We start from the raw sequence: 21,661 nt of genomic DNA, 5'->3' as shown, positions 1-21,661 counted from the left end.
ATTTCTTCAACATTCTAAGTTTTTGTTTCACAACTTTAAGTATAGTTCTTATCTTGGTGTTTTTTTGGTCTAATACAGCAGTAAGATTAAATAGTTTTTGTTGGAGTTAATTGATGTTTTAAGTGGTGCTACTGAGTAAGCTTTAGAAGGTAATGACTTGAAATTTCTGAGATCTTGGATAGTGGGTTGGTATTTTTGTTGGTTTTTTGTTTGTTTTTCATTTTGTTGTGGGTTTTGTTTGTGGTTTAGTTTTTTCTTTCTGCTGCTACACATTTAGCATACTAGGCAATCTGTTCTTCTTGCTGTGCTTTCTTCTGCCTCTGCAGGTGAGATAATTACTAGATTCTTAGAGATTAGGTAGTACATTGTTTCTGAACAGCAGTGCCAACAAAAAAAAAAGTGAAGCCTTTGTAGTAGGTCTTCTCTTTGTTAAAAATACATTGCCTGCTGTGTAAATCCTCATATTTGTTATTTACATCTGAAATATCCTGTCTCTAGGAGAGTTATTTTCCTTATTTTGATAGCTGTTTTTGGGGCAATTTCAGATTTTCTTTTTGCTTCAGCAGATTAACAGATTTTCAAACTCTTTGCTGAGGTGGACATTTGTTAGAGAAATGAGTCATATTTACAATACCCACATTTGTTTGAGTTCCGTTAATTTGAATACTAAGTGGAAATTAAATCATAAGGTTTAAATGACATTCTGATTTTTTTCTGAAGTCTTGCAGATGCTCTTTTCTGTTGAGGTTGTAGAGCTTTAATCCAAATTTCGTGCATTGCAAGACTACTCCTCACACATAGCCATCTTCTGTTGCCATCTGGTGGCAAAAGCAATCCTCTAACAGAAAAAGAAATATAAAAAGAATTTAGGTTGGTTATTTCAGCTAACACCAATTTTCTCAGACTTCATCAGATGGCAGGCATTTGGAGGTCTTCAGGGACAAAAACTGGAAAAGTGCCAATAGCAGGAAAGAGAATGTGCACTTTACAGAGAGGAAAGGCAGACAGTGGCTGCCATTTCCTGGATCCCACTCTTATTCTGATGGTGAACAGGAATGCTGGAGAGATCAGTAAAACTACTGAGGTGTGTACCCCAAAAGCTAAAAAGTCACACCCATCTGGCAAGATGGCTTGGAGGGCTCAGCCCATCAGGACTCTCAAAATGGGATTTGAGCTTTGCTCATTTGAGACAAATTAATGGTACCCACAAATACTTGGTTTTACGAGTGGATTTGCCTGGAAGCTTTTGTTTCCTTGATCCCAGATTGGTGCTCAGTGGTATTAGTAAAGATGGAATCCCCTCATTAGGATTGAAAAATGGCTCTATATATACCCACCTTTGTAAAGATAATAAAGGAAAGTGACAGAAGAATCAGTCAAAGTTCACTTTTAGGCTAAAGAAATCTGTAAGTAGTTATTAAGTAACAGTCTGAAGGGTATTTGAGATGAACAGCAGCCAGCACAGACGCATCAAGGGAAATATCCCTGTCATATCAGTGCAATAATTTTTTTTTAATGACAGGATAGCAGGCTTGTAAATTAAAACAAGATGGTATCTTACCTTGGCTACAGTAAAGGTTTTAAAATTATCTTCCTTTTTTTTGGAAATATCATAAGCAATCTTGGGAAAGATGATTTAGCAAGGGCTCCTGTGAGATGGATGCACAGCTGTGTACAGAGTGGAAGGGATACCCCTCCAGGTCATGTTCAGTGTTTTGTATTACTGATAGGATGACAGAATAGACTGTGTTTATTAAGTTGGTGTTTGGCAAATACAAGCAAGAATATGAAAGACACTGGTGGGCAGAATTGGAATTCAAATTGCTTGCAAAAGAAGAGAAATATCCCCAAAGTAAGAAGCAATTCAGCTGGAATATGGTTTTTTGCTGTACTGAAAGGCTGGTATTTGAGGAAAAGGTTGGTTTTCAGAAAAGGGCCTTGTGCTCACAGTGAATCTCTGACAGAGCATAACTCACTGATGTCTGCTGTTGTGAAATACACAAGTAAACATTGTACAAGATGCAGCACAGAAATGCAGTCTTAGAAGATTCTGCTTTTCGTCAGTCCTGGGAACAAGAGAGCTCTGCCTCTGTAAATTTAGGAAAAAGTGCCTGGAGGAGGGCTGTGTGAGGGCTTGGAACTATAGAAAGCATCATCCATAGGAAATGGTTGAAAGAACAGAGAGAAATTCCTTCTACAAAGACTTTCAAGGTTGTAGAAGATTATTGTATCCAAAAGAATGCTTTTCCTCCTCTGGTAGAAGTGTCTCCCCTTCTAATGCATTTCACTGGTTCCTAAGAGCTTGACCTGCTATCTTGTGGTAGTTACTTTATCAGATCTGCACTGTTTTCCATTTTTAATATCTTCTGTTATGATATTCTTGTAATTCTCTGCATTGCCAGGATTTTCTGGTGTGTCGTCAGGGAATACCAGGATACTTCTTTTTCTTTAGCCTTTCTGCTTGAAGGTTAGCAGTGGAATAACTCAGTTTTGAGTATTTCACCTTCAGCTTGTTAGCAAAACTACAGAAATGGCAAAGCAGAAGAGGGGGGTTGTAGATTGGGTAGGACAAGGGCTTTTGATACTTCCTCTCTTTTCAAGGAAGCACCATTGAATGATTTGCTATGGTCCAGATTCACTTAACTACTTTGTTCAGAAAAAGCTGTCCATCATCAAAGAAGACGTGAAGTACTTTGGCTAATGATATTTATTTGCATGTTTTAAAAACACCCTCTTGAAATCACTCTTTTGGAAGGAGTTCTGAGGCTTTGGGAGATGCTTTATTGAAGGCAAGAAGTGTTGTTGCTTGAGTGATATCTCCCCAAGGGGCAGATAGAAGGTGAAGTAATAGCAGATACTCCTCCTGTGCTGCCTATGTTTAAAATGTCTGCTACAATTTAATGAACCACCTTTTGGAGCACTTTCAATCCCTTTTGAGTACTCTACACTGGATACTGCCACCAGCTTGGAGCAACTCTGCTTGAAATCAGTTTGGGAGCAGTTCTGAATCCAGGTCTCTGATCTTGGTGAATTCCTGACCTCTAGTAACAGATTATTCTGCCTGGAGTAAAATCTTTGGGCTCAGCCTGATGTGATCATCCCTTATGTACTCCTAAGGGCTGATCCTTGTCACTTGACTCTTTAGCTTAGAGAAAAATTTTTGAAATATCTCAAGTGTTTATAACAAATTAAATAGCTTGAGAACAGCAGTGGCTGTTTAGTGCTCATAACAATATATTATTGTGCTAGATAAAATCATAAAGGCATACAGACATATAACTGACAGGAAAAATAAGGAGCATTTTAAAATATGTGATCCCCTATCACTTGTTTGTATGATTTGTCTAATTTAAAAAACAGAAGAGATATTAATCACTTGTGGATGCACTGCAGGAACTATGCTATGGTAGCCTTTTAATTTTATGTTATCCAAGGTGCTTTTAATGAGTCTGGGGGGGGGAAAGAAAGGTTATTTTATATGCAAGGACTGTTTTTAATTTTGTATCTAATTGTTCTTTCTCTTAATGTAACTTCAGTTTTATACCAAAAATAAATGTTTGAAAACTAGATGTCAGGAAGGATCACTTTTTCTTGCCTAGCTTTGTGTCCATTTCCACAAAAACATAAATAAAACATTTTCCTAGTGTTCTTCTGTGCATGAAAGCTGGAAAGTGAAGTGCATTAAAGCATGTGCTTCTCCAGCCTGGCTGAAGGCATTACTGCCAAGGACAGGCTGAGGGCTGAAAGGAGCAGAACAAAGCTCTGCTTGTCCCTTGGAATTCTTATTCCGTAGGCTGCGTGTGGCACCACAGGTTAGGAACCACCGTGGAGTTTATTCCTTCAGCCCTGCTGGCACCACAGATGGCACCAGGAGCAAGGAGTTTTGATGAACATGAACCCAGCTAAAAAGTAGCAAACATTTTTATTTTGATTCATTTGAAGCCTTGTCAGATAGTGAAATTATTATTGAATGTGAAGTGGGAAAAAGAGAAAAAGCTTCCTTGGCTACCGAGTCAACTGATTACAGCTGGGCACCAACTATTAATTAATGGATTTAGAAATAATTTCCTGAGAAAATCTGATGATCCACTGGGGAAGAAAAATAACTGAGAAGAATATGTCTGTTTTATGTTTTAGGAGCTGTGCATGAAGAAGTGGGATAAAATATGAACTACTTGTCAGCTCCTTTTTTCATTAGGTATCTATTTGACAGCCTTGAGGTGCCAAATTTTACAAATGTAAATGCTCAACTGAGGTATTCTATTTTGTGCACCATCTTTTCTTTTTGAAATATTTGAATATTTCCTGGGTTTTCTTAATAAACACTGGACAATGAAACAAAACTCCCGTTCATTGTCATTTTGCTACTGGAGCTGAAAAAAAAAAGATATAAAATAAAGTGCTTTTTTTTAGGTGCTCTTATTTTTAAAATAAACAATATATTTTTGTCTGAACAAGGGTGATTTTTCCTGTTCCTCACACACTGATTCTGGAGGGATTATGGGATTGTAGCACAGACAGGTGGGTGTTTGATGTTTTCCCCTCCACTCTGTCCTTTGTTTCTGTCAGTTTGCTTTAACTATTTATTGTAGTTTTGACTATTTATTACTTTTATTTTTTTTAACAGCTCTGTCAGTAATAGTAACAAAGTGACTTCTGGGGAACAAGCTTCAGTACTGACACATAAAGTCTTCTTTTAATCCATATTCTCACATTTGGTGTTCTCAGCTGCTGTTCTTTGAGTACCAAGCAAGCTCTTTGCACTGGGTGTCTGGGCTTGTTACCAAGTAACATTTTCTAGGGAAGAAACTTCTGAAGGGAGCTTTGGGATCCGGCCTCGACTGCAGGATGAAATGAACTGGAACGTGCACGAGGCTTTTCAGCCTTTCTCCAGTCCTGCAGCTCCAGCTTGCTGGGGACAGGATGTGACTTGGTGTCTGGAATTACTGTTTATGTCATCATTTCTGATGGCAGCCTCACTGTGTAGATAAACTTCTGTGTTCTGCTTTGAAGGAAGAAACTCTGCTTTTAAAATCCTGGGATGTGCTTTTGGTTATGTAGGCAATCAAAAGGTTGTAATAATTAGTATCAGCATTTGGATTCAAAAGTCAAAACAGGGACTTAGTGTCAAGTTTGGGTTTAACAAATTATCTGTCTCTGATTCCTGGTCAATGCTCTTCTAAGGTAAAACAGCAACTTGTATGAAATTAAAGGCTTGGGAATTATTTGTGTTCTCCCACTTCAGCAAAATCACAGCTATTTCTATAGACACTTTTGCAAACTTGTAAACATGATTCATATTTAGACTACAGGACACTTTTAGGAAATGAGAAGCTGTGTTAAAAATGTTACAGTGTTTCTAAGTGATCTTATTTTCATTTTGAATTTCTAAAAATTTATAGAATTCCTTTACTAAATTAGTGTGTAACACAGGATGTAAGTTTTTGAAGCAAATGCTAAAAATCTTTCCTGGTACAGAATTTGAATTAATTTTACATTTAGAATGTATGCAGGCAAATGAGATCAGATGAAAACTCAGAATCTCATTCTTAATCTGTTCCCTATTCTATTACTGTAAATGGCATCTACTTGAAAGATTAAATTGTTCCAGAAGATGATGTGCTAAAGATAGGAGCAGTAAATCATATCCAGTCAACTTGACTTTTTGCTGAGCCTTTCTTGTTGAGGGCTGGTTTTCATATGTGCAGTCAGAATAATGCTTTTCCAATAGCCATGATGACCAACTTTTGTGCCCACACATCTGAAGAACACTGGGGGCTTGAAAGCGGGTGTGCAAGTCAATGAGCCTGTGAAATACAGAATTGTTGTTGGTATTCTTGACAGAGTATGCTGAATTTCTACACTGCAAAGGGAAGAAATTCACTGATTTTGATGAAGTTCGTCAGGAAATTGAAGTAGAAACAGATAGAGTAACAGGAATGAACAAAGGCATTTCTTCAGTTCCTATTAATTTAAGAATATATTCTCCACATGGTAGGTAAAATCATTCTATTTTACATTTATGCAATATAAACATATTATATAGCTCTGTCTGTGTAGCCATCGCCTTTTGTATCTGTTCTTATTGCCTGATCTGGGCTGGAAAATTTTGAGGCTGAGTTAGTAAAGACCAGTGATGGGACTTAGTAACAAAACTTCTTTTGAGCACCCCTCAGAGAAACTCCCTGATCTAGAAAAGTCTCTGTGTCTCCCTGCCTTACTGAAAATTTATTGTTTGCTGTCACTGAAAATATAACTAGACAAAATAGTGTTTGAAGTTGCTTACTGGTGAAGACCCCCTGTATATATCAAAGTTGGTTCCTCTGGTTGCCATCTGCCCAGTTTAATGAAGACAATCTAGAGAAAATGTTTTCCATTGCATTTGTCTTTGATATAGGACAAAAGTAGTATGTTTGACTGAAGCACATGATTTTTCTAGTTGCAGAAAAGCTCAACTAAATCCCCTTCCTCAAAGCTTGTTTGTTGAACATGCAGACTCCAGGAGAAAGTGAAAATTTCCTACCTATTGCTCTTGCTTTGTTTTATTAGGATCAATCTTTTAGTTCAGCCACAGTTGTCTATATTAACCAGACTCCAACCACGATTTTGGTATGTCCTTCCTAGGAATTGCATTTTTCTCATTTGTCTGAAGGATGCCCTGTTACCCCAGTAGCAGGATGCTTACCCCAAGCCAGGATGTCTCTAGTTGGCCCTGTGGCCTTTACTAGGGAAATGAGACCAGAGCAAACCAGGTTTTGTTAACAGATTAATTTTTTCATCTTTCTGACTTTTCTGAAGGTGTTGCAGATTAAAAAAAAACCCAACAAAAAAACCCCAAACCAACAGCATATCCCTAAACCCTTTAACAACAGTTTTGCTGTATAAACTAGGCTAGCTATTGATTGTTTTTTGGGAATTTCTTACTTGGAGTTGAAAACATGGTCAGAGAAACAATATATTTTAAAAAAATCCAAACAACTGTTTTGCTTTATTTGGAGGATGCAATGAGAGGGGTCTGTTGCCTGTGCTCCTGCTGCTGGACAAAGCTCAGAAAGCCATGTTAATTTGTCTTAGAGCCCTCAAGGATATTTGGTATAAGTATCTTATATCAGTTGCAGTATTTAAAATATTAAATAGTACTAATAAATCCAGAGATGTAAGATCAACAGGGAAACAAGTCTTTGCAGATTGTCAGGCATTTTGTTTGAGCTGTTGACATATTTAGCTGCCTGTGAAGGTAGTTCTGTGGGGCTTTATGTGACCAAAACTTGTCTGCAGCCATAGATGTGTTGACCCCTTTGTCATGTGTGGTGTACTAACCAGTTTTATGATCCTTGCTGTCCATGTAGTCTTAAGCCTGACCCTTATCGATTTGCCGGGAATCACTAAAGTGCCAGTGGGGGATCAGCCTCCAGATATCGAGCAGCAGATCAGAGACATGATAATGCAGTTCATCTCTCGGGAGAACTGCCTGATCCTGGCTGTGACTCCAGCTAACACTGACCTGGCCAACTCAGATGCCCTGAAGCTGGCAAAGGAAGTAGACCCTCAGGGTAAGCAGGATTGAATGTCACCACTTTTTGTTCTCAAGTGTAGTAACATAATTGAAAATAACAGACCAACTGTTGTGGGAAATTCTGTAATTTATAATGTGTAATATAGATGTCTGTTTACATTCTCATACGATTTTCAGCATCACAATAAAACTGTTAGCTCAGTGTTGTTTGGGTAATGTTGCTGTAAATTAATTTTTAAAATGTCGTCGCTATCTCTTATAAGCAAGTGCAGCAGTGCTTATCTATGAATTTTTGTAGTACTGGGCAAAATAGAGGATGGTGCTGATGGGATTTCTGGATACTTACATCATAAATTTTATGCAGGTGTATAGTAGGGATGCTGAGGCTTGTTAAGGAGTTTTGAGGAACACATTTCAGCACTGGCAATTATGTTCCCTTCTTTTCCAGGCATATCATAATTTGAGTTGGAGCTGTTACTGTGTTATAGCTTTGAGAAGGGCACAAATATATTGTAACATAATTGTAAGGTATAATTGTTCCTCTGACTCTAAATGATTCTTCAATAACTTTTTCCTCCTGCTCCCACTCTGGTCAGGCCTTAGAACCATCGGTGTGATCACAAAATTGGATCTGATGGATGAAGGAACAGATGCAAGAGAAGTTCTAGAAAACAAACTCCTCCCTCTTCGTAGAGGTGAGAATGTTCTGTTGCCTGCATTCTTTGCAGTCAGAAAATGGCTTAGATAAAGATGGTGTTTGGGAGTCCTGGAGATGAATCAAAGGTTATGCTTGACTTGATGTGTTCCTTGCATTTGCAGTTATCTATTCAGCAAACATAAAGGTGGCTGTGCTAAAAATATCCCTTCTGGACCTGGAAAATCCTTGCTTCCTCTGCAATATGCAGTGTAATGCCAACAGATGGCATTAGCCATATTTTTTCCTCTGCCAGATTCCTTGTAACAAAAGAATGTTTTTTCTTTGTATATGTCAGAAGCAAGCACCAGAGCTTGGGTAATCTCACTGTAAACCAGTTTTGATCCTTGTCAGAAATTTTCCATGTTCTGGCAGCTGGTGAAGACTAGATGAGCTACATTTACTCATTCTGTTAATATCAAGAATTTTGATTCTAGTTGTAATTTATTGATGAGACTACTGTCTCCTCCCATGGAACATATTGGTCTAGCAAATGAGAAGTTTTTTTGTATTTTGTTAATATCATATCATTTATCTGTGTAGACCTGTGTGTGCATTTCAATTTTATTTTGGATTTTTGTTTGTTTATTTTTGAAGTGGTTTCTTTAGGCTTCACCCGAGTTTCAGAAATTTCTCTATTTGAATTGGTGATTGGTGATTTAAAAGGAAGTCTATCTGTTATATGTAAACAGAATGAACAGTTTAGACAGTGCTAAGGTTACTATTCTACTTGTAAACATGATTTGAAATGTCTGAATTGGAAAGTTTTGTTTGAGCTGAGACAGTCTGGTTCTATTTAAGATGAATTCCGTGGTTCAGGCAATAGCTGGGTTGATTTACCCATTGGTTTTGTCTTGTTTTAGGTTACATTGGTGTTGTAAACAGAAGCCAGAAAGACATTGATGGGAAGAAGGATATAAAAGCAGCTCTTCTAGCAGAAAGGAAATTCTTCCTTTCCCACCCATCCTACAGGCACATGGCAGATCGGATGGGGACACCATATCTCCAGAAAGTTCTAAACCAGGTAAGACCTGATACCTTTGTGGTGAAAGGCAGCTTTGTAATGATAGGGCCAATATAAAATCTGTATTAAAATGAAGTTGATCTCTGAACCTCACTCATCCTTTCCTGCTTTCAGTGTTTTTAGATTGCACAAGGTAAAAACAAAGCTGTATGTTACATGTAGATACAAAAGCTTGCTGTGAGTTGTAGTTTCTGACTTTTACTGGCAATTCTGCACTCCCCTGTTCATTAGAATACTGAATATGGACATCAAAATCAAGATTTCCCTCTCTGGAAGTATCCCATCCTATTCCTCAATTGTTATATTTAACTTGTCAGTTGCCCAGTGTTTTTGGTATTCCTACAAGTCAAACTTGATACTGTTTTATCCAGCTCACTGTCAAATTGCAGCTTTTCATTTGGACTAGGTCAGCCTGGCCTTATCCATTTTGGACAGCAGCTGGAAACAGCTGGAATATTCCTGATTAAAGTAGAAAACTAAATGGCTGCTCTGCTTCATTTTTTGCTACAGTGACTTTGCAGCTGTAACTGCAAAGCCAGGCTATGAAATGCTCTGGGCTCCCTCAAAAAGATTACTAATGCCATTTATTTGTGCCTCAGTGAGAAAGTCTTCATCAGGATGCAAGAACTTGCTTGTACCCTGCGTCTTTCTGTGTTTAGAATGTTTTGCCTTGTTTTACATCTTGTAAGTTTAATCCCTATGTCTTTGTTTTGAGACTGAAACACAAGCTGCACAAAGCTTTCAACTGTCTTGTCTGTCCTGACTTGCATTGCTTTATATGCTATTAACTTTTCTGAGAGCTGTTTTCAGTATTTACCTACTTCAGTAGGAACTGTTGATCCTCTGTTGCTTTTACTGTGTGTGCAGTGTTATATATGAGAAGTTCTACATAAGTTCTGTCCTTAAGGTATTTGGGACCTATTGTGGTTTCAGGTAATATTTCAGTTTCTGTGTGTCCACAAGGTGGTGCTCCAGGGAAAACTCCAGCTTTTGATTTTGTGCCTGTCAGTCTGCTGAGCCACTTTAAAGTTGAGATTATATATTTTGGTGTATGACTGTTTAAATGTATAGCTTGTCTGGCTGGGGTTGGGAGAGGGTTTGGGGCATAGTGGAAGAAGTCCAGCTTGCTTTTAATTAAAAAATGTGTACAATACCTGACAAATTTATGGCACCGGTAAGTCATGGACAGTGCGGTTCTAACACATTGAAGCATATATATATATGTATTTGTGTATATATGTATATATATGTATGTGTATATACATACATATATATATATATATGTAAAAACATGCTGTGGGTGCTCAGAATATCTTTCTTTCCCACTTTGCCTTGTGGCTGTAGCATAAAGGAGTTGTAGTGCTGAAAAAATATGTAGAGAATTGTGAAACACCCTTAAGAAAAGCAGCAAAATGGGAGTGTGGCATCAGCACAGAGAGATGGACATAATTTTAAATTACCCATGTAATGTGTGTAACTTTCTCAGGTGTAATTAAACAGGTGTGTAGTAACAGAGCTCAGTGAGTGAGAGGATGAAGGAGTTTTTCAAGCCTCCTTACAATGTGTGTGCACAAGGAGTATTTAAAAGTCTTCATTGCATCAGAGATCAAAAGGAACAGCACTGGTAAACTAGCACAGGTCATGGCTGATATGGTTGGCAGTCAGAAGGAAATGGTTGTGCTCCTGCTTTCATCTTTTCAACAGTATAAAAAGACCTTTATTTGCTTTTTAGCAACTTACCAATCATATTCGGGATACCCTGCCAGCCTTCAGAAGCAAACTCCAGAGCCAGCTGCTTTCTATAGAACATGAAGTAGAGGTATACAAAAACTTCAGACCAGAAGATCCCACTAGAAAAACAAAAGCCCTGTTGCAGTGAGTGTCTTTTGTCTGCTTTTTACTTCAAATGGGTTTGTTTTGCCTTTTTGCCCCTTCTTTCTGATTGGTTTAGATTTAATCATTAGGATATTGTTAAGGATTCTTTACACAAGCTCCAAGGATTTCCGTGTTTGATGTTCCAGAACACTTTATTTATTCTACAATTTCAACAGAATTTTCCCTAAATTAATTTTAGTAATCCTAGAAAAGGGAGAAAGCAGAACAAGGAAAAGGCACGAAGATGTGCAGCAAAGATGATCAAAGGTAAAAAACTGCTTCTGATTGTGTAGACATATTCTTCTGTCTGCCAAAAAGATGACCTCAAGCAAGGGAGAGACATTGTCTTGGAAGTCTGTAAGATGAGCTGGAGGAAGAATAAAGAATGCTTCTTTTTCTGGTATAAAAACTTGGCTGTCCAAAAGAACCTAGAGATAGCAAGATCAAAATTAATAAAAAATGGTCATTCTTTATATTTTGTGCACCTAAGACCCAGAGATCTTTGCTACAGGAGTTGTTGGTAAAAGTTTGTGTGCTTTCAGAAAGCAGCGAGGCAAATTCTTGGGGATTATCATCATCAGTTCTGAACTGATTTTTCACTGCTGAAGTCACTGTCTGGTTTGGGTCTCATCCACAAAATAAGTCTGATGAGACTTTGATACCAGCCATGGAACAGAGATGACTGTTCATCTGACTTGGAATCAAGTGTAGGTGGAATTACAGCCCTGTCTTAATTGTGGATTTAACACCAGGGAGAAAGGACGATGCTGATAATGTGGATTCAACACCAGTTAGCACCTGCTGCTTTGCTGCATCTGCTTCTTTCCTTGGTCTGTTTCCAGGGATGCTGGGTACTCAGTACTGCCTATCTTTTCACCTGAAAGAGCTGCCATTTTCACTCTCCCATTTTCTCTTTCTTCAGTTGTAGCCCTCTCTGTTTATATGCAAATAAAATTTACCTCTTAGAGAGAAAGCATGTGAAGGAAGAAGGAGAAGTGCAAAATGTACCTAGCTCTTCTCTCTTACATGCCTATTGTCACATTCCTGCTCTGACTGGTTTCATAGCTTTTCAGCATTCTAATTTCTCTGAGATAGATGGTAATAGCACTGGATTGTGCTAATGTGTAAGTTTGGGGCTGGACTCATTCTCTAATTAAAACTTTGGAATTCAGAGGGGGAAGTAATCAGCTGAACTAGAGCAGATGAAGATTCCGATTTACTTCTTATTTTTGTAACAACTGTGTCCAAAAGAGTAGACAGTTGCTTGGCACCTTACTCTAGATGTTTTGGTTGCAAAAACAGAGGGACATCACCTTTGACTTTTCCATGACTGAGGGAATTCTTTTGTGGGATTTTCTGAATGCTCCTGCTGCAGAAGTCAAAGCAGAGCCAAGTAAGCTGGAGCTTGTGGTACTGACACATCAGCATGTTAGTACTGGTTCTTGGGCTTGCCTTTTGGCATGGGGAAAAGAAGTTCCTTCCCCATCTCTTCTGAATTTTGCAGCACTGGATTCACATCATGCTATTAGACTGTACTGCAAGACAGCAGGGATGCAGGGGGATGTGTAGGTAGGGATTCTATGGGTTGGCAACTTGGCTGAATCAGTTGTACAGATACTTTTAGCAATTGCTAAATATTTTTGAATAGGCAGTACTAGCGCATAGTATTGAAATAAGAATTGGTAATTAATATGCTTAAATTCTTCTGAGTTTTGTTTGTGGTTTTTTTTTTCCTTTCCTCCCCTCCTTTCCATTTAGGATGGTACAGCAGTTTTCAGTGGACTTTGAAAAAAGAATCGAAGGATCAGGAGATCAAGTTGATACACTGGAACTTTCAGGAGGTGCCAAAATCAATCGTATTTTCCATGAACGTTTTCCCTTTGAACTCGTGAAGGTATTTATCCATCTTGAAGATGTGCTTTATTTTATTTATGTATCCTTATGTTCATACTGATAGTAGTGTAGCCAACAAAGGTCTGATTTAAAGAATATGCTTTTAACTGTGGAAGAAATTACATGAAGTTATAATTGAGGCATTTAGCTTAATTTCTAGGATTGGACACTGAGACATGATATGAATTCTAAACTACAAGAATTAGAATATAATTATAATCCCATTTCATACTATTTTCTGTGCTCTCCTCTTGTTTTATCACAAATGGCATCTTTCTTTGGTTAAATGGGGAAGGCAAGCAGTTACAGTTGGTAAACTTGACTTGTGTTCAAGTGGCTGGTATCTATTAAAATGAGAGTTATGGAAAATAGCCCTTTAGGTCCCTTCCAACCCAAATCATTCTATGATGGTTTGACTTAGGTAATGACCCTTTCGTTTGAGACAACACTGACTTCTCTTCCAGCTAGCTGGCTTCCAAGAAACTTAAAGGAAAGCTTTATAACTTCATAATTAGGACAACTTCTCTCTTAAATCTAGTTGAAAACTGTAGAATGGGAAGGGGAGGCTAAACAGATCATAATCATGAAAGTTGCACCACTTTAAGAAACCAGGCTTTAAAAAAAATGTGGAGTCTTCCAAATCCTGTTTCTGGCTTACTCTGTCAACTCTTCAAAATCATTCCAGCTGTTGGTATATCTGGAATGGAAGAGTATGTGATTTTCAACAATATTTACTACTGCCTGTAGCCTTAGTGGTAAAACATTTTAGAATACTTATTCATTGTTTGGTGCAATTAGAAATGACTATTTTAACAGCTGAACTTGCTTGTCTTATTGTTATAGAGGGAGAGGGGATTTTTATGTTTTGTTGGAACCTTTCCCTGATGTGCTCTTGTGTGCTGCTGTTCCTCTAGATGGAATTCAACGAGAAGGAGCTGAGGAGAGAAATAAGTTATGCCATCAAGAACATACATGGGATCAGGCAAGTGCTCCAATGTTTTCCTGCCTTTTCACATGTTACAGGTGGACTAGGTTCCCAAAGCATTGCTTACAAGCTTTGTTGCTCTCAGAGTTTTGGGAAATGTTTCTTGTGTTACTTGATTGGTAAATTCTCAGATGGTTGACACTGGTAACTATGGTGCAGTATTTGAACTTTCCTTGCCTCATTGCTGGAGAGGTCTTGATTTATCATAGTGAACTGATAGTTTTGGGTGTGCTTTTATAGTTTAGTTTTTTAATATAATTTATCTACCAAGGCAGACCTTGGAGAAGAGTGTTTGAAAGAGAATCAAGGCTTATTTGTTTAGAACTGGATCTGTGGGTAGCTGTTTATAAATTCATTTACTCTGCAGTAACGTGAAATTCTCCATGTTGGACTCTGAGTAACAAAAGCTCATTTTCTGGTGTGAGTGAAAAGTGCAGCCATAGGATTCCTACGGATTTGCTGTGCAAGGAATTGTGCATAGAGTGCTTGCACCTGCCACTCATGCCTAAGGTTTGATGCACTGTTGCTGAGGCTTTTCTGCATTGTAGTAGTACTTCTAAAGTTCTTGCAATCCTCTTGAGGGAGTTTCATCTTTCAAGCATATTTCTATATATATTCTTATATTCGGAGTATATTTTTACTCAAAATGACACTTGCTTTGAGAAAAGCAAATTTAGTCCTGTGCAAGTCTGTCTGTGTCGGGATTGTTATTACTCAGCTCTGGAAGTGAAGACTTGAGCAATTTAGTAAAAAAAAAAAACCTTCCCTGCCTGATGTTTTTATTACTGTCTTACATATTCTTTTATGTCCACAGAACAGGTTTGTTCACTCCAGATATGGCATTTGAAGCCATTGTTAAAAAACAGATAGTTAAGCTGAAAGGACCTTGCCTAAAAAGTGTGGATCTGGTGATGCAAGAGTTAATCAACACTGTCAAGAAATGCACTAAAAAGGTAGATTGCACATAGATCTGGTAATGCAAGTAAAATGTAATGGTATAGTACATAACATAAAGCCCATCTTGCATTTTATAGTGTTATAAGAGATTTCTGGTTCAGTCAATTGTTGGACAGAGTAGGACTTCCTTAGGTAATTAATTACAACTTCTGCAAAATGCTCAGAATAATTTAATGATGTAAAAGTTAATATTTTTGATTCCTTTATTTTTTTTCTTATGGTGAGAGGTGTTTTTGAGTCAAGAGATGCCCTCAGTTTCCTCCTTAAAACCATGTGTTCACTTCTTAGCTGACTGGCTGCTTTTGCAGTCTCACCTGTCCATCTGCCTGTCCCACCATCTCAGTGCAGGGTACCCCATAATAGTAAGTACAGGAGTGATTCTGGGATGTGAGCACAAGTATGATGAGGTTGTTGAGAAATATCTTCTTGCCTTTTTTTTCTGAAAAAAACCCAAAATTTTTATGTCAATGAGGAAGTAAAAGGAGATATTTCTTAAAACCAGAAAGACAAAGAACACAGGAAAGCAGATTCTCTGGTATATTTTCATCAGAGTTTCCAAGTTTTTTTCACTTTTGTCAAAAAGTCTGGAAGATTTACCACTTGAATTAACTGTGCAGATGCTCTTCCCAGTGGTATTTGCCAAATTTACCACCATATCTTGCTTTTTTTTTTTTTTTTTTTTTTTTTTTGGTATTGTTATGTAGAGCTGTTGCCACAAGGTGGAGCCTTTAAAAAAACAAGAAATTTGGAAATAATTTAGAGCACCACTCTGGAATTAGGCCCAGTAGAAGAGAGAGAAACCTCACCCCAGATAGACTGTGTTTCATATGTCCAAAGTGTCTCTTCCTCAGTGTTCCCTGGAGGAAAAGAATAGCAACAATCCATGGGTTTAGGTCTCTCCAGTCTATGAACAACAGCAAGTTGTTCAGGCTTGCTTTGCACTGTGCTTAATTTCTACTCCCAAGCATTTATAATGTTTGCTTTCTTCCAAGGAGGAAAGCTGGAGGCTTCCCTGTTGTATTCCACTGAAGCCCCTCTGCAGGTGTAAATTTCTATTAATTTTCTGTTTCAGTTGGCAACATATCCAAGGTTATGTGAGGAAACAGAAAGAATTGTTGCCGGCTACATTCGTGAAAGAGAAGAGAAGACCAAGGATCAGGTGAGAATAAATAGGAGATGTGACGGTTTGGAGAAGTGTGTGAGGGAGAATAGTTCTTACATCCAAAGTGCAGTAGGATGGTGAAAGATGTTTTTTTTTTTAATAGGCTGCACATTTAGAGAGGAAGAAAAATTGCTTCTTTACCACTGATCTTTAACAGAGACTAGAATTGTTACAGAAAGGTTAAGTAGTGCTGGCTTGTTCCTGTGCCAGTGTGCCAGCTTGTTAGCTGGGCCACTAGAGCTGTTTGTGGGAAATCAATATTGATTAAACAAATGCACACAGGAATAGCTTATTTCTACTTTGTTTCCAGGTGTTTTTAACATACCCATCCCATGCACCCACCCCTCACTCTAATTACAGTGAAGCTCACAAACATTTGTATGGAGACCTATGAGGGAGTGACAAGCTTTCCTTCAAGTTCGAAAAAAGCTAAAAAACAAATAAAAATTCAGAGAAATCTGGTTAAAGCATTCATCACTTAGCCAAACATTCCAAATCCAGGAAACTGCAAATCTGAGATTGCATGTGAGAAAATCCATGGAAATTATTGTCTGGAGAGTGCACAGTGTGACAACAGAAGTATTTGGGGAAGAAGAGCTCAGCAGAGCTCCTAAGCTGTTCTGGACTCCTGGCTCTCTGGTCCTATCCCTGTGCAAATTAGGGAGTTCTGCAGCACATCCTGCTGCTTTAATCTGTGCTGCAAATGTAGTCATAAAAATAATTGAACAAAAAAAAAAATATTAGCTGGGCTTGTACCTGTAGGGAGTTCTAGTCAGAACACTGTTATTTCAAACTTTTGGAGAAAATACAAGTTGTTTAAAATAATTGAGTTTTATTTTTCTGTTCTTCATTGTTTGCATATACCTGACTATTTCTCAGAACAAAGAACAAAATACGAGCTTTTTGTAAATGCCAAAAATTGACCAAATATGTTATTGTCACATTTACATCATTATTTATGATGCTAGTAGTTATCCTTAATAAATCAAAACATTAGTGAGAGTGTTTTCAGAGGTGAGAGATGGAGCAAAAACATAGTGGGGATTTGAGTCTAAGTGAGGCTCTAATATCTTCTGGAAATCATGAAGAATTTGGGAGTGATGGTGTAGTTGAGGAACTGTGCAGAAATAAGGTTGAAGAGATTAAATGTCACCATTTGGTAACAGTAGGTTCTTTCCTTGCTCTCTCTGATAAATGGAAGTCTGAAAAGACAGGGGTGAAGTGCAGCCTCATGCATATTCCAAAGCCTCTTGGAGGGGGGAATTTTTTGCTGATATCTTAGCAAGTTCTTTGCTGAGTAGGATTGTCAAGGTTAAACCAAATTCTCTGTGGGCTGCTGAAAGACTGACAGGTGATAAGTACACAAATCATTGTGTTATTTTGTTGATAGTCCATCTCTCAATCCAGATGTGCACACCAGAATGACTGAACTGGATGTTTTCTGGGCCAGGACTGGATTACTTATCACTTCTTTGTGTGGTACATAAAGAAAGTGTATGTACCTAGATTTTAGGTTTAAGGTTTAGGTTCCTTGCTGACTTGGCTGGAATACTTCTGATAGGCAGAATTTGCTTAACTTGCAAAATGCAGAGCTGGAATCTGTTATATAATTATTAAAATTCTCTCTGCCTGTGTATGATTGATCTTAATGGAATGGACAAGGGCCAAGAAGGTGAAAAATGAGGTCTATTAGGGAAGAAAGTAGGAAGAGGGAATAGGACTTCTGTAGTCTAACTTATTAAACAAGCACAGAAACAGAAGCGGTGGAATTTAGAAAATATTGCTTTTGGCTTGAACAATTATGAAAACAATATTCCGTAATGCAGAAAACTCGAGTTCTGTTTTTTTTCCTTCCTTCTTTTTCTTCAATCTCTCTTCTACCTTACCCATCTTATTTTGCTCTCCTGTCTCCCATAATAGATGCTGCTGCTCATTGATATCCAGGTTTCTTATATCAACACCAACCATGAAGACTTCATTGGCTTTGCAAAGTAAGTACATGGAAATTTTGTTACAAAGACACTGCAAGGCTTTTTTGTTTATTTGCTTGGCATTTTTTATTATGTTCAGAACAGAAGTCCTGTAGTATGACAGTGAAGATCCAGGCTGCAGAGTCCCAAACATGCAGGACCATGCTCTTTCTCAATAGCCACAATGTTGAAGTCTGTCCCAGTTGCAGGGAAATCTTCAACCAGTTCACAAGCCTGGTGTCACTGAAACTGGAGCTTATGTCTTGGTCTGGAGTCACATGCATTTCAGGGACACAGAAATGGATATTGGTGGTCTTTCCACATTGTTATTAACGCATACTTTAGGAGCTGTGATTCTGTGTGAAACAGTTTTGCTCAGAATAGTGGATCACTGAATTATAAGTGTGCCTGCTGTTTGGCTGCAGAGAATAATAGTAGCAGGATGCCCTGCAGGGCCTGGTGTGACGTTCTCCTCACTTAATTGAAAAGGCTGTGAGAATATTTTCCAGAATGTTCTCCCTCAGTTTCCAGCAATTTGTGCCTCAGGGACTTCATACCAACATTTTGACACTAGTAAAAAAATTGAAGATGTCTTCACTCTATGAAGAATAAATATTCCTTCAGACACATTCATGCCATATTTGCTGTAAATTGGATTGTGATTGGAATCTCAACAGGTTTTGGCTGTGTGAGATGCTGGCAACAAATTTTGGCACCACAGTACGTATTTGAGCGTGGCCAATTCTAGTTAGCACAGTGAAGGAAGGTGCACATCTTTGGCAGTGTGCCTTGAAGATTTAAAATGTGGACTTCAGTAAGCTGAGAGGGGAGAAGGCAAAGCCAGGCACTGTTTGTGTGTTTGGTTTGAGCAACTTTCTCTAGAATTGTTTGCGGGTCCTAGATATCATTATCAGTTCTCTTGACAAATAACAGGATGTTGTAGGAATGGTAGCTGGCCTTCTAGAGGTCAAGATAACAACCTGCCTGCTATTTACTACTCTTCCTCCTTTTCTGACAGGAAAAAGGCTGCTAAAAACACCCCATGTATATTCATGTTGTGTGTTGTGACCTTGGGAAGTCACATAGTCCCACCTCCTGCTCAGAGGAGGGTCCATGCTCAGTTCAGACCAGGCTACTCAGGATTTTGTCCAATCAGAGCTAAAGAATTCCCAAAATTGGAGGTTCTCCAGCCTTTGTATACTAGCCTGTTCCAATAGCCTCACCTCACTATGAAAAGACTTTTCCTTGTGTCAAGTTGGAACTTTCCATATTTATAGTACTGGATTCTGGAGTTCCAGGTGTATCTGTAGCTATTTCCTTATGTTTCTCCCCTGGAAAAAATCCTCTCATGGGTGCTGCTCCTGCAGCCTCCATGGTCCTTGCTGCTGTGTCTTTGCAGTTCCCAAGTTCAATTTCTTGGGAAAGCTGCCGCCTCTTTTGCCAGCTGAGATCTGGAAATCCCCAGGTGCTGTGTATGGGGTGTAAGCAGGTAACAAGTGACTCTTGGCTTAAGTTCACTGGTAAGTTTAAGCAAGAGTTCCTCTAGGTTGGAACAGGTGGGAAGGAAGGTAGCCTTGTTGACTTCTGCTCAACTAAAAGAGAAAATTTGGATAGCAAAGAAGAATTTAAAATATATTCACTAATGAGACAAACAGGAGAAAATACTAATTTGAAACTACAAGTGTATTCTTGTTACAGCAGTTATGTTAGAACTGGAAAATGAAATAATTTGGGTAGCACAGGGATTTCTGCAGTATCCAAACATCCTGGACTACAGATTCCCCCGAATCTCTGGTGTTTCCTTTCCTCTGCTGAGCCCTTCTAGCCCCTTGTCTCATGCAGCTGCAGTAACAGTGCAAGTCCTGTGAACCTTGGTCATAAGAGTGAGAGCACAAGATATTGCAAACTACTCTGCAGCACTGCAGGACCTGAGGCAGGTACAGTGCAATGTGAATTGTCTTGAGAGGGATTTAACAAGGCCAGTATTTAGAACAAATTTGCATAGATATAAAATTGCAAAATCTTAGAATATTAATGTTTGTCTTGTTTGGCAGAACAAATGGCAGAATTCGGGGCTTGGGTTTGTTTCCAGTTGATATAACTCAGAACAGCTACATGCTTCAATCTATGTAAAGAGTAATTTGTATTTAGGGCATGAAATAGAGGACCAATTGCTGGGCTATTTCTAAAAGGCCTGGGTTTCTTAGTATGATGTTAATAGTATAATTAGAATTTATAAGTTGATAAAATTATGAAAAAAAGAAAACTTAGATGATGCACCAGGACATGCAGTGTTGTTTGGTCAAAAGGATCAGGATTATCAAGCTCAACACAGTGAGTAGGCATGTGGAATAAATATCCTTGTGGATCTTCTCCCAGACAGCATGTGGACTGCTGGTTTGATAGTGTAGTCCAAAGGGCAGGATCAGAATTTGGACAAGGGTTGAGTCGGGTGCTTCATCAATTCTTTGGAGCAGGAGCTGTGCACCAAACAGCAGGATTGGCCACAGGCTCTGATCCAAGCACACCTCTGCCTTTCTCTGTCAGAGCAGCCTTTGTAGCTGCTGGCATATGGATGCTTCTGTCTTCAGTGAATCAATGCCTGGTGAAATGGTATAATCTAATCCAAACAAAACTTCCTGTCACCAGTGAAGTGGTGGTGGCTGAGTAGCCAAAGCCTGCTCTTGGAACACTTTTCTTCTTCTTCTTTCCAGCAATATTTTAATTCTGTGGCCTAACATAAACCACCACATAATGCAAATGCTTTTAGAATTAATGGCAACTTGTTTGGTTTTGAGACAAAAGTGTGTTTTGTTTCAGGAGCTGGGATTACCAAAGTTCAAGAATTGAGCAAAATATTTTAAATATGGTTTAATTTCAAATGTGCTCTATTCTTACAAGATTTCAGCTTTGAGCCAGCTTTATGAAGGCTTCATCTATTGGTTATATTTACACCCTCAAAGTGCATATAAATATTAGAATAATATCCAAAACAAACTGTCAAGACAAAGCTATTAAGGAGCCTCCAGCAGGGGAGGATTTTGTTGTACTGCTCTAAATAACAGAGATGGTTTGCTTTTTGTCTCCTCTGAATATTTATAGAGGGTAATGTTTCCAAAGTTACCCACATGAGCCATAATTTCTCTGTGCTTTTAGTAACCTTTACCAATGCAAGAAGGCTGTTGTTGCAAAGGGGATGGTTGGTAGGAGCTGTCTGCTGTGCATGTCCCTTCTGTCCTTAGCAGGCAAATCTCAGGTAGAAAAGCAGCTGAAATATGCATACATATGCAATGATTTTCCTGTGTTTCTTTTGCTGTGTTAATCTAGCATTCTCTGCTGGAATCAAAAGTAACTATTACTGCTAAATTACTCCTCAGGAACTGGCTTAGTTCAAGTTTCCTCAGCATAACTCTTTTCCTCTGCTTCCCTTAGTGCCCAACAAAGAAGCAGTCAGGTTAACAAAAGTGCAGTGGGAAATCAGGTAGGCACCTAACAGAGAATGGATAATGGCATGTTCAAGTTAATCCAAGCTGTTTGGTTTTCTTGGTGCATTTTCTGTTTTAAGTGTATCATTTACCTTTGTTT

General features: G+C 38.4%; 1 protein-coding gene across 9 annotated transcripts in view; it reads left to right on the top strand.

Moving 5' to 3' along the window:
* The window catches only part of DNM3 (dynamin 3), a 170,357-nt gene that overhangs the window by 19,759 nt on the left and 128,937 nt on the right, over positions 1-21,661 (top strand). For all 9 annotated transcript variants that reach the window (XM_072932887.1, XM_072932881.1, XM_072932883.1 and 6 more), the window contains exons 3-13: positions 5,845-5,994; positions 7,350-7,553; positions 8,113-8,211; positions 9,074-9,234; positions 10,967-11,109; positions 12,868-13,003; positions 13,917-13,984; positions 14,802-14,940; positions 16,017-16,103; positions 18,027-18,097; positions 21,509-21,557. In XM_072932887.1, coding sequence (XP_072788988.1) covers positions 5,845-5,994; positions 7,350-7,553; positions 8,113-8,211; positions 9,074-9,234; positions 10,967-11,109; positions 12,868-13,003; positions 13,917-13,984; positions 14,802-14,940; positions 16,017-16,103; positions 18,027-18,097; positions 21,509-21,557 — 1,307 coding nt within the window. The remainder of the gene's footprint in view (positions 1-5,844; positions 5,995-7,349; positions 7,554-8,112; positions 8,212-9,073; positions 9,235-10,966; positions 11,110-12,867; positions 13,004-13,916; positions 13,985-14,801; positions 14,941-16,016; positions 16,104-18,026; positions 18,098-21,508; positions 21,558-21,661) is intronic.

The sequence above is a fragment of the Taeniopygia guttata genome, chromosome 8 (genome assembly GCF_048771995.1).
Source record: "Taeniopygia guttata chromosome 8, bTaeGut7.mat, whole genome shotgun sequence".
NCBI lineage: Eukaryota > Metazoa > Chordata > Aves > Passeriformes > Estrildidae > Taeniopygia > Taeniopygia guttata.
Note: the sequence above shows the minus strand (reverse complement) of the source record. Positions and strands in the feature narration are given on the sequence as shown.